Source organism: Mchenga conophoros, linkage group LG5 (assembly GCF_057382185.1).
Source record: "Mchenga conophoros isolate Kocher_MC1m ecotype Shallow Benthic linkage group LG5, M_conophoros_male_GT1.1, whole genome shotgun sequence".
NCBI classification, from domain to species: domain Eukaryota; kingdom Metazoa; phylum Chordata; class Actinopteri; order Cichliformes; family Cichlidae; genus Mchenga; species Mchenga conophoros.
Window position 1 is genome coordinate 29,276,023 of NC_140530.1, and position 12,715 is coordinate 29,288,737.

Sequence of the window (12,715 nt, forward strand, 5' to 3'; positions counted from 1 at the left end):
GTGATGACGGGTGTTTCTAGCTGATTATTATGCATTTATCAGGTTTCATCAGACCCTTATGAAAAGAGCCAAAATGTTTATGGAAATAAGTTTGAGCAGACCATAGTGGTCCGGAGACATTTGATGACACAGCCCAGCACAGACTTCCTCCTGGATCCGACCCGCTTCCTGTACCTACAGTTGGGTTGCATGTTGGCTGGAAACTGTTTTTTGATCTGCAGCATAAAGATTACACCAACATCAGGAATCATCAACATAAACAGGCAGAAGTGAATAAAAGAGCCTGAAATGCTGAAAAACACTAAACAGAAAAACCCGATGACTTTAAGAACAGCGACACGCGTCATACAATTACAACCCTGCTTCCTTTCAGGTCCCTTTTGTAAAGTCTGAATGCGTTAATTTTGGGGTCATTTTTAAAGCTGTTAAAATTACTTTTGGAAAAGCTTGAGTTTCAGTTATTATGTCCACCCCACGAACTATAACAGTTTTCTTACTGGTTTGTGATAGAAAATGCATCGGGGTGGTCCATCACAGTCTGTACATCTTCCCTGGAGACAGAAAGGAGAACAGAGAGGCTGGAGTAACTCTGACAAACAAACATCCATCTATCCCATCCCTTCTCTCTATCCTTACCTCGACCTGCAGGTAGGTCATTTTGCTGCATCTGTTGCGGCGGACTTTGAGGACCTGAGGGAGCGTTATGATGACTCCGTTCTGGGTTACTGTGACGCTCCCGTCAAGAGGAATGTCATTCACAACTGTCTGGAGTTCAAGAGAAGAAGAAACACACCAATCTTTTTTTTACAATGAATCTTTTACACAAAACAAAAATAACGATCATCTTAGCTTAGGGAGTCAGTTGACAGTGGTTCTTTGGTCTGCTTCTGCACTACAGGAAATACTGTTGTTGAGCAGTAGTGGTGTGCGGATCGATACTGAAATATCTATTCTTCCGATACCAGCAATTTATGTTCTAGAATCGATTCTCATATTATAATATCGATATTTTAGTGCTCTGGGGTAAATTTGTAGTTTTTCCATTAAAATGAACGCAGTGGAAAGAAACTATATAATTTGGATCGTCTAATTTGGAAGGAACTACTTCCTCTTACGCCTTTCATAGTCATCGGTGAAATACGGCTGTATAAATGTGTCCCAGCCCCTGGCGTGCACACTCACAACAATGGCTAAGCGCAAACAGGACGTGTGTGGACCTGTTTTACCTCCACAAACAGCCAAGACGCGGTTTGTGATATATGTGGCAAGACAGTGAGGTGTTGTGGCAACACCACTGACCTCGTCAAACACCTCGGAGTAAATCATATCACAGAATATGATGAGCTTATGTTGAGGCGAACTGAAGAGGAGGAGAGGGGCAGGTGCTGCTAGGGCGAGACAGACGTCTCTCGCAGAGTCCTTTAGTGCTGCAGGCAGGCAACATGCTCAAATAGCTCACAACGTCAGGTTTTTTTTTTTTTATTTCTATATGATTATTCTGCATGATTAAGCAATAAAAACAAGTTGTCTGATGTCCTCTAATCATTATGAAGCAATATGGTTATGTTATTATTACAATTACATAATACAATTATATATTGTATTATGAAATACAATGAAACAAGTTTTTGTACAGAGTATCGGTATCGGATCAGTATCGCCGATACCACCCTGAATTTTACTTGGTATCGGATCGGAAAGGAAATCAGTGGTATAGCACATCACTATTGAGCAGGAGTTCAAAGTCAGTGTAATCCATCATTACACTGACTTTTTACTTGTCAATTAAAAGGTCAGCACATTCTGAAGGAAAACTCCGCCATACTGTCTATTTTATTCTAAATTTGATCGTAATTTAGAAAATGAAAATAATGCTGCACTAAATTTGACTTAAAACTAACACCTGAGACCAAAAACTAATGAGGAAAACACTTACTAACTGAACAGATCAAAAAAGCAGCAGGTACATTTTCCCACAGAACTCAATGCAATTGGACTTAGTTTTACAACCAAGCGATGCCCTCTGATGCCCTCACTAGCGAGAATGTCCATTTTTATGGTGAATATTTTCTATTTTCCATTCTATTATATTTCCATTTTCCAATTTTCACAAATTTCAACATCAGCAGAGTCTTTCTCCCCGTGGTTACGGAGCCACTCATTCCCTGCTGCCTTTTCTTCCTATGTCACTGTATGTCTCGTCTTACCTTTTTTAAATCTGCTAGTTTGCCTTCTGGATGTTTACGTTTTAGCACTCATTAATTGTGAGGTAATGGTAGAAAAATGGGGCTTTATATGGAGCTGGATAAAAAGCTCAACACAGCAACCCAGGCAGAAAATTATTTCAGTTTTTATTACATGACATTATTGTGCAGCTCCTGGCAAATTACAAGGTTACATTACCTTAGTTGTCGTTAAACTAAAGTATAAAATCATTTTATACTTTTACTGAGAACTTCTGGGAAAAACACGACCTAGACTACTTTTGTCCTTACAGTTGGTTTATTGTGTTACTACCACTGCAGTGTCATGTTGCTGTTTCTACAAATTAAGAAGTCTCTTAAAAATGACAGTAGCTCTTATAAATCCTGCTGCCTGGAAGCTGCAGGTATTAAGAAGATCTTACTCAGTATTTCTTCTATGTTGTCAGAAATATCATTATTGTAAATTTTCTTTGAATATAATGATATAATTGTGAGGCTGTATGACCCACCACTAGTTTCATGGCTGGTGTCAGTGCAGTTATTGTTACCTGGTTGTTGTTGTCCAAGTGGAACTGGACCTGGTACTCAGTTCCAAGCAGAGTGCTTTTCAGTGTGCCATCAGGCAAGCGGTCAGGGAAGAGCAGCTCATTAAGAATCACATGGTACTTGAACACATCAGAGTCCTGGACAGATGGAAGACAGGATTTATTTATAGCCAAAGACAAGAGTTGCAGTGGATCATCTCACCAGCAGGAAGAGAAAATAGGAGTGGACATGATGGTCAACTACAAAAAAATTGTTAATGCAACAAACATTTCACTTTATACACAAATTAGAGTTTTGTTATAAACAGTATGTAAGTATCTAAGATAAGCTCTTAGTAGCCCATCTTTAAGATACTGTAGTTCAAACACAGCAGACCAACATAAAAACATCCTGTGCCAAATTAATACATAGCCTGGTTTATAGACATCAATTCTCTTTCAGATATTTCCTTCCTCTCCTGACAGGGAGATATCTGACACAAAAAGGTGATTCATTATTTTGGTCAGTACAAACAAACCACCTTAGTACCATTGTTTGCTGGGAATGCTCACTTCATTTTGCGTTATATGAAACAGCTCAATTATTATTTGATGTGGATGTTCGTAATGTGTGTCAGTCTGAATTTCACCACTTTATTCGTTTAGGTTGCACAATCCACATGTTGTGATGCCAATAAATGTTTTCACATAGTTCACATACGTAAATAATATTAAAGGTACTTTTTGTAATTTCCCTCTGCAGATTTTGGGTTAATGTTCACCACCAGGAGGTGCTGTTTTACCAGTGGATGCATTGAAATATTTTTGCACTTATGCTGCCATTTAATTTGTAATATTTTTTTTTCACCCTCCCTCAGTTTCTCAAGAAGGTTTGCCTTTTTTTGTAAATAAGAAATTAAATAATAGTTATACTGACCCGCTGTACCAGTTAATGGCTTTTGTGCAACTGGTGTTACACAAATATACAGCCCAGATGTTTTAAACTCAGCTGATATTCTAACACCTAATGATCGTTACATAAATGTTTTTGGACATAAACTAAGAGTGGTTGCTCCTTCACATTTTGTTAATAGATTTAGCTCATTTCTGAATTATTTGAGTTATTTTTAAAAATGGGAAATGTATAAATACTTTAAAGGTTGTATAAAACAACCTTTAAAGTATCCATTTTCTTGACAAGTGTTTGGAGGTTTTGCAGAATAGCAGCTGTCCACTGAATTATATTATTGACCTACCAGGATGGAGGTGTTAGTCCTGCTAAGATGCTGCCTTATAGCCTCATCTGTTGGCAGCAGAAGTGTAAATGACTCCGTAAGATTTGAAGACAGGTTGTACATCTGAGAGAAAACACACAGGAAGTTAATTAAATGTAATAATAATAAGAAGAAGAAGAATAAAACAAGATTAAAAATAAAAAAGGATTACATCTTATCACATGATGCTGAGATCAGACAGACTTACCAGAACATACTCTCTGAAAAGCGTGAAGTTGGAAGAGGAGTTTAGGAAAGCCATAAGTGTGGGAGGCTCAGGTGGGCAGTCTGAGAGAGGCGGAGCCAGAGTCTGACAACAGACAGACAGAGAGAAAGGTGCTCTGTATGTGTAGATGGGGAGAGAGTAAACTAATATGCTAATAATGTTATTTATTCACATCATTATTTGCTCTGCATGAAAAAAATCTGTATTTATTTCTTTTCATTTCACTGTAAAGATTCACGTGTACCTTGTCTATGAAGTGGAGATAGCCATTGATCGCAGGTAGGTTGGGGGTGAGGATGGATGCTTTTCCAATTTGGATGACCTGAAACACGCGCGCACACACACACACACACACACACACACACACACACACACACACACACACACAGCCCAAAAGGTAAGGTACAATAAAATGGATCCAAAACAATAATGGTACTGACTGAAAAGTTATTCTTATAGATTTTCCTATTAAAGAATTAAAATGACAGAATGATTTTGACTGAAAGATTGAAATGATTTTTCTCTCTAATTTTGTTAAAGTATACCACATTTGTCTGTAAGCGCCAGTTTAAAGAGGATAAAATGCAAATCATTTCCATAGAAACTAGTTATATCTAACATGAATGTAGTGACATGAATACCCTTGTACACCTGCAGTTTCTACATCAGGCAAACCTTGTGAACACAAAAAATCTGAGTAAACCCACCAGAATGTGTAGTTATGTGGTGAGACACAACTGACCCACTCTTACCCCACTGCTGTTGCTGATCTCCCACTGAGTGGGTAGGTTTAGGGTTGGCAGTCTTTTGCCCACCATACTGCCCAGATCTTCCACAGAGTAGATCCCCTTCAACACGTGGGCCCTGCAACCAAAGGGAGCAGTAAATAAATGAAAAGTTTTCTAAAACACACAACACGCTCCAGGATCCTGTCAGCAAAGGACATGTGATCTATCAGATCAGCAGTTCCTAATTTAAACAGTACAGAAATGTTTAATTTTTACAGTCTTTCAGATGCACCACCAACATCTTTACTGACACAACTATCAGTGAGGGAAATGCTTATTTGAACTCCTGCTGAATTTGTAAGTTTGCTCAATTACAGAAGACCTGGTAGTTTCATTTTAATTGAGACAGAGAGAGAATCCAGAAATATAAAAGAAAAAAACACAGAGTACATGAAACTCGCATGTCACTGAATGGAATAAGTAATTCATCACCAAGCAAAATATGACTTAGTACTTGGCGAAGAAACCTTTGTTGGCAAGCCAAATGGTAACTTGTAGTTGGTCACCAGGTTTGCACAGATCTCAGCAAGGACTTTGGCCCACCCCTCATTACAGAAACATTCTAAATCCTTTTTGTTTCTTGGATGCTGCTTGCCAACACAAAGCTTCAGCTCCCTCCTGACCAGAAAAACAGCCCCAAAGCATGATGTTACCACTTATGTGCTTAACTGTGGGGATGGTATTCTTTGAGTGACCCTCAGTATTTCTCTTCCTCAAACACAGCGGGTTGATTTGATTTTGGTTTAATCTGACCACAGCTCTTTGTCTCAAACCTTCTCTGAATCATTTAAAGGTTCATTGACAAACTTAAGACTGACGTGTACGTGTGCCTTTTTGAGCAGGGTGACCTTGTGGGTGCTGCAAGATCTCAGTTATGGCACAGTGAGTAACCATTGCTGTTCTTGGTGTCTGTGGTTGCTACTGCCTTCAGATCATTAACAAGCCCCTCCCACATAGTTTTAGGCTGATCCACCTAATTTCTCAAGATCATCTTCACCCCATTAGGCAAAATATTACATGGAGCTCCAGACTGAGGGTGATTCCTAATCACATTTCTATTTTTCTTCTATTTTCTATCATATCTGAATAATTTTTCAGTTGTCGTCTTCACACCAAGCTTCTTGCTGATGGCCTTGTAGTCCATTCCAGCCTTGTGCAGGTCTACAATATTGTCTTCCTTTGGCAGATAAGGAGTTAAAATCAGGAATCTCTGTAATTGATTGATTGTAATATTTTTGCCACATGGGCATAGAGCCAATCTGTGGGAGCCAGAATTTTGGCTGGGTTATGGAGGATTGCATTTAGTTAGGTATGAATATAGGTGAAATGCTATAGGTGAAATGCAGCACCACTTAATCTGGGCAACTGACCTTTCAATATCAGTTGGACAATGGGGAAGAGGGCGATGGGCTGGGGGTTCATATAATTAATAAATATTATGCTATACATTTAAATACAAAGATCAGAGATCGTAGCGATAGCAAATATCCATGAACACTATACTGATATAATACCCAAATACTTTACATACCGATCTGTAGAACAAGAGATTAACATTAAACTGTGCTTCTCTGTGGCAGCTCACCTGCCTCACCTGTTGTGAAATACTATTGGCTACTGACTGATTATCTGTATGTGTTGGGTATAACTAAATAATTATCAGTCACTGCTGCTGTGTCTTATGCATAAATGGATCTCTGTCTTTGGAGACACACCTATGGATCATATGAGGATTCAAGTATTTAATAAACTCAAACAGCTGTAAGCAGTGTGAAAAGATAAGGTAAGGTAAAAGCACATCGCACATGCCTAAGGCGTGATAGTCAGCAATTCAGGTAATATGTAAATGTGGGCACAAGCAGAATACAGCTCAGGCTTCTTATTCTCCAGGCTAATGTGGAGAGGAGACGCCTTTTAAGCAAAGTAAGATTTCCTCTGGCCACATGCTGCCCATATCTGCCAAATCTCAAGCGAATTATACTGTATCCCTTTAAATCATTCTATCTCTGTGATTCATTAAGAAAACGATCATACAGACCTTAAACTAGATTGTGGTGTTAGATAAATGAGTCACTGTCTATAGCTGTCTCATCAAATTTACAATGGCCTGGAGAAAACTCTGGAAATACTCATTTCCATGAGGAGTCTCAGGTCGTTTGGAGTGGAGGGCCCACTCCTGAAGACCTTCTATGACTCTGTGGTGGCTTCTGCTATCTTTTATGGCGTGGTCTGCTGGGGCGGCAGCATCTCTGCTGGGGACAGGAAGAGACTGAACAGGGTGATCCGAAGGGCCAGCTCTGTTCTAGGATGCCCTCTGGACCCAGTGGAGGTGGTGAGTGACAGGAGAACGGCGGCTAAGCTGTCATCCCTGATGGACAACATCTCCCACCCCATGCAGCAGACTGTGACAGCACTGAGCAGCTCCTTCAGTGGGAGACTGCGGCACCCACGGTGTGGGACGGAGAGATTTCGCAGGTCTTTCCTCCCCACTGCTGTCAGACTCCATAATAAAGACTTTAACTGATCAAGCACACACATCCATACATATGCAATAATACTAAGTGCAATAATCCTTTCTGTCATCGTTGTATTTTTACTCAGTTGTATATAGTATTTGTATTTGTATTCTATTTTTATCTTATTGTATATTTATTTTATTTTATTCTACTGTATATAGTATTTTATTTTATTCTATTCTGTACAGCTGTGTACTGTATTTATTCTTATTGTATTCTAATTTTTGCCTCATAACTTTTGCACTGTCCACTTCCTGCTGTGACAAAACAAATTTCCCACGTGTGGGACTAATAAAGGTTATCTTATCTTATCATACACAGAGATTCTCTGTAACTTATCATAATACCCCCGCAGACTCCTGTGAGCTGGTTTAAAAATCACTTTAATTTTTATATTGCACTAAAACATAACAGAGTTTAAAGACAAGCATATTACTATATAATACAGAAAAAAATAAAACATAACAACCAAACAAAAGGACAAAGAAGATTAAAATTCAATATAAAATCAATATTTTAAAAAGTCTACAAACAGAAAAGTAAACTAAATTTCTTAGTTAGACTTTGTGCTAAGCTGGCTCCATTTTTATTTTGTGTTAGAAACACTGATTCTGTCACACAAACTTCATGCACTGGCATGCTTTGTCTGAGCTCAAGGATCAGTTTTAATGTGTGTGTGACTTTACTAACCGCAGAAAGTAAGGCAGGTGGTGTCGGGTGTTCCAGAATAAGATGTCAGCTGTACTCATGTTCCTGAGAGCGTCTCCAGTAGGCACCAACACAGTTAAGTTCCCATTCAGGTCCTCAAAGGCATGACTGAAACGCTGATCACATGACACCGTATACAGCTTAGTTATCATTGGAGCAGAGTAGTTTATGAAAACAATGAGCAGGTGGAACTACAGAAGCTTCACCTGTGTCAAAGGTAACACTCATTCTGGGTAGGTGTCTAATTGTTTTGGCTGCCTTGACTCCATTGGCTGGTAAATTTATTCATATTTTTTAACTTTTAACAACACTTTTGCCACTACAGTGCCATGTACAACAATAGATGAGAAAACCATCACACAGTTGACAAAACAGCGATTTCTGTAAAGGCTTCCCTTTTCTGTCAAAAACATATTTTTACAGAAGGTGGAAATGTAGAATATTTTATAAAATCAGTGTGCGTTTAAGTTGACACATATTCTTTTAACAGGCCAAAATGCACAGCAGTAAATGTCTTTAGCTTATGTGTCAGTCTCTACACCAGTCTTCTGAGAGGCTCAAAACAGAAAGGAGGGAGCTGCAGGAGAACAGCTGTAGAAGGGGTGAAAATCCCAGATTTCTACCTATTTTCAACATCAGTCACTAAATTAGGAAACTCGCCAGCTATCAAGGCTTTAATGTAGTTTAACTTTGAACCGAGAAAACTGACGAAGTTCAATAACTATAGAGTAGTTTGTCTTCCTCTTACTTACCTGAGTCAGCCGGTAGAAACTGTACATCTTTACATTCATCTCCAGCTCCTGCAAACACACCCACAGAAACATAACTGTGTAATGAATTACAGTTAATGAATCAAGTCTGATTAATACAAACAATAACAGAAATATTTTAGAAATCTTGTCTAAAAACATTTTAAAAAGTAAGAACTAGATTGATATTTATGAGACAAATAACAAACTGAAGCCAAATATACACACTGGACTTCTCTAAGGAGTCAGAAATTTATCAAGCGTAACATTCAACCAGTAAAACATTTTTTTCTGTTCAGAAATGCAAAAAAATAACTGCAATCTGGCATCTTAATTTTAAAAAAAAGAACTAAACCCATGCCCAGACATTTGACTTATATGACTTATATAAGTCATATAAGTCTATATAAACTTATATAAAACATATATCATATGAAAGAGCATGGAGAGGGCGATCCAACACACGTTTTTTCAATTAGATGCCCTATGATGTCACAATGATGCAATAAACTTTGCAAAACTCATGAATGCATCTTAAAATCTTATTTTTTTTATATAGAGGCTAAAGATCTCAGCCAATTGTGCTACAATCATATGAGTAAAAATCATAAAATACAACATTTTAGTATGTAAGGTTTCAAGGTCAAAGGTCAAAAGTCAGACATCAGTGCTTGTTTTATAAGCAGGTTAATGCCAGCCTGTTATAATAGAAACATCATAAAACAGTTTTATTATATCCTTGCTCGTGTTCTCTGAGTGCTCATGTTAAATTTATTTTTTCTGCAATAAATAAACTAATAAATAATTAACCTTTTTTTTCTTTTCTTTTGCAGCCTGAGGACCGGCTACATATTGGCCACATGTATGCTTTTTTTTTCTAAAGCATAAAAACTGAGTGTAACCTGAAAAATGTTGTATGGTTGAAATGAAATTAAAGCACCTGCAGTAAATAAATATAAACGGCCTTCAATCCAGATTATGAAAAAGATATTCGTTCCACACTTTGACTGTCTTTCATTTTATTTTCACTTAACATAGTGAAACTGATTTGGCTCACCATGAAAGTGAATGAGTTCAACTTATATAACCACAATGAATCATAATGAGCTAAGTATTTACGTCAAGTAATGATCCGTAGCAAATGTTTCCGTCTCCAGCGTAGCCGTCAGGACAGGTACAGGTGTGACCTCCACCATCTGTCTTCTCACACTTTGCCTGACATACAAAAAACAAAACACACACACACACACACAGAAAGAGAGAGAGAGAATTATAGGATGCTAATCTAAATCATTAATACTGTGGCATCACAAAGTACTCACAAACTAATTTTTTGTTTTACATGCAAGAATTTCCTTTGAGATAACAGTCGATGACATCGCCTGTACCAAACATAATGAAAAGTTCCGACATCAATAAAGATGAGGTTTGACAAGCATTAGAATAGTTTTCAGGTTTTCCAAGAGCAGCTGCTAGCGTAGGCAGAGACCACCCTCACTAACTTGTGATGCAGACCCAGTAATTCTGTTCTACGAGCAGGGCAGAAAAGAGAAACAAGGTTTATGCCTACTATGCTCTCAAGGGATAAAGATTTAAACTTTAAAAATAGAAAAGCAATAATACTATGGTCTCTTCAATGACTAGAAGTATGAACTATTTTCTACAAAGTGTGACCATAAACAGCTTTTCTACACACAGAGGGATGCTTTCTTTGTTAGCATACACAGATCAGGACCTCGAATCAACTGTAATTATTTGATTCATCTGGTGAAAGTGGCTGCTCTGACTATGGGTCTCACTAAGGTTGCTCTCATCATATCCCCAATACAAAATGCCAAACAAGGAAAAAATTTCATGTTGGGAAAAGAATCACAAGCTCTAAAGATTTAATAAAATTCATCCAACAGACAAAGACTTCAAATACTTTCTTGATGTCTGATCAAATCTCATTATGCTAATAAAAAAAGTTTCACAATCTTTTAGCTATTTTACCTAATTTTTTCAAACTAATTTGTTTTAATGATCATCATTAAGATATTTTTCCTAATTGCACCTTATTTGCCCTGCAAGTAGAGTTCCTCTGTAGTTATATACAAATGCTAATTGATGGGACTGAATCTTTACCTTTAAACTTAATGGATTTACACTGTTGATACATTTTTCTGAATGCAGAGTTAGTGTAACACATCAATGAGAAAAGCTACAATTATCATTATTGAGTGCTAACCTCCAAGGCTTAAATTGAAGCTTGAGGCTGGCTCCAAAACAAAGCCAGTCCCGTCAGACTCCTATGTTAAAATACCCAACTTTACAGCATTAAAACTATTTAATGCCTGTTACAATGGTACCAGGCTCTATAACTAATTTTCCCCATTAATAATAACTATACATCTTATATATTTGGCTTAAAAGTTAGAGGTTCTGACTAACAGGTGTGCTGACTTGGACAACTGTAGCTGTAAGTGTCTGCTAGGCTTCACCTCCTGACTCACTGAACTGGAGCTACACTCTACATGGTGTTTGTGCTGCTGATCACATAACACTACAATCTCATTCGAAACCAACATGCTTTATTTAACCCAAAAGTTGGGAAATTGTGATCTATGGTTATTATTAGTCATTCTTACTTGGCATATGTGTTCATGTGTGTGTGTGTGTGTGTGTGTGTGTGTGTACCAGCTCATGGCAGCCTCCGTTCTTTTTTAGGCAGGGGTTGATGAGGACACACACCTTTCCATTGCCCATGTATCCAGTTTTACAAACACAGTCACTCTGCAGATGGAGAAACAGTCAGATGAGAAACAGAACAGCCTGACAGCTGGTTAATAACCAGTTATTTTTGCATATACAATGGTGAATTCTCATATTTGCAACTTTTACATAATGTGGTCAGCATATATACAAGTGATCTCTGGTTAGTTTTGGCCCAGGATTTATACTGGGCTTCTATACCGGAGTACAAGAATCAAAATATGGAGCTGAAAATTCACAATGAACATAGTTCAAAGTTTATCCTATCACAAATTTTAAGCACGGACCTGTCCGGGTCCGATGTGTTTACAGTCCGCGTTGGTGCTGCAGCTTCCTCGACTCTCCAGCAGACAGTTGTTGATCTCCACACACACTCTGCCATCACCCGTCCAGCCCTCAGCACACACACATGAAGCATTACCTGGACCCGCATATACACACTCAGCCTGCAGAGAAAGAGGATGTGTCACAAAGACAAGAACACTGCACTGAATGAGCTTATCTTTATGATTACTGAAGGTGAAAAGTTAAATAAAATCACACACATTAAATAAATATAGCAGAACAACAACACATAAAGCCAGATTTACAAAAAAAAAAATGTGACAAAACAGTATGTGAGCATAATCCCCAAAAAGCTTTCATAGTTGTTGTTAGTTAGTTAATAGCTATTTTTTAAACACAGGCTCAGTCAGTTCATTTCAGTATCGATCAAGAAATATAAAACATGCTTTTTTCTTCTTCTTTCTTTCTTCTTCATTAAATATACAAGCAGTAAGTTGAAATGTTGCAAACATTAGTAAATCGGTTTGTGTGCTTTATTGAAATGAAACTCAATTTGAAAGCTCTATAGTCACTCATCTGTCTGCTTTCCTGGGTGTTCGGCTGCTTTTCTGTTCTTTACATCACTAAAGATTTCCCACACTGTCAATCTCAATATTGACATCATTACTCTAGTCCAATTATCTTCTTGCC

At 37.9% G+C, this 12,715-nt stretch overlaps 1 protein-coding gene across 1 annotated transcript in view; it reads right to left on the reverse strand.

The window, feature by feature from the left end:
- stab1 (stabilin 1) overlaps window positions 1–12,715 on the reverse strand; it is a 175,513-nt gene that overhangs the window by 121,015 nt on the left and 41,783 nt on the right. The window contains exons 25-37 of the mRNA XM_085274736.1: window positions 12,028–12,186; window positions 11,666–11,761; window positions 10,109–10,204; window positions 8,993–9,040; window positions 8,223–8,356; window positions 4,981–5,092; window positions 4,473–4,550; window positions 4,211–4,312; window positions 3,985–4,086; window positions 2,753–2,887; window positions 637–765; window positions 498–551; window positions 102–215 (exon numbers count right to left, since the gene is read on the reverse strand). Coding sequence (XP_085130862.1) covers window positions 102–215; window positions 498–551; window positions 637–765; window positions 2,753–2,887; window positions 3,985–4,086; window positions 4,211–4,312; window positions 4,473–4,550; window positions 4,981–5,092; window positions 8,223–8,356; window positions 8,993–9,040; window positions 10,109–10,204; window positions 11,666–11,761; window positions 12,028–12,186 — 1,359 coding nt within the window. The remainder of the gene's footprint in view (window positions 1–101; window positions 216–497; window positions 552–636; window positions 766–2,752; window positions 2,888–3,984; window positions 4,087–4,210; window positions 4,313–4,472; window positions 4,551–4,980; window positions 5,093–8,222; window positions 8,357–8,992; window positions 9,041–10,108; window positions 10,205–11,665; window positions 11,762–12,027; window positions 12,187–12,715) is intronic.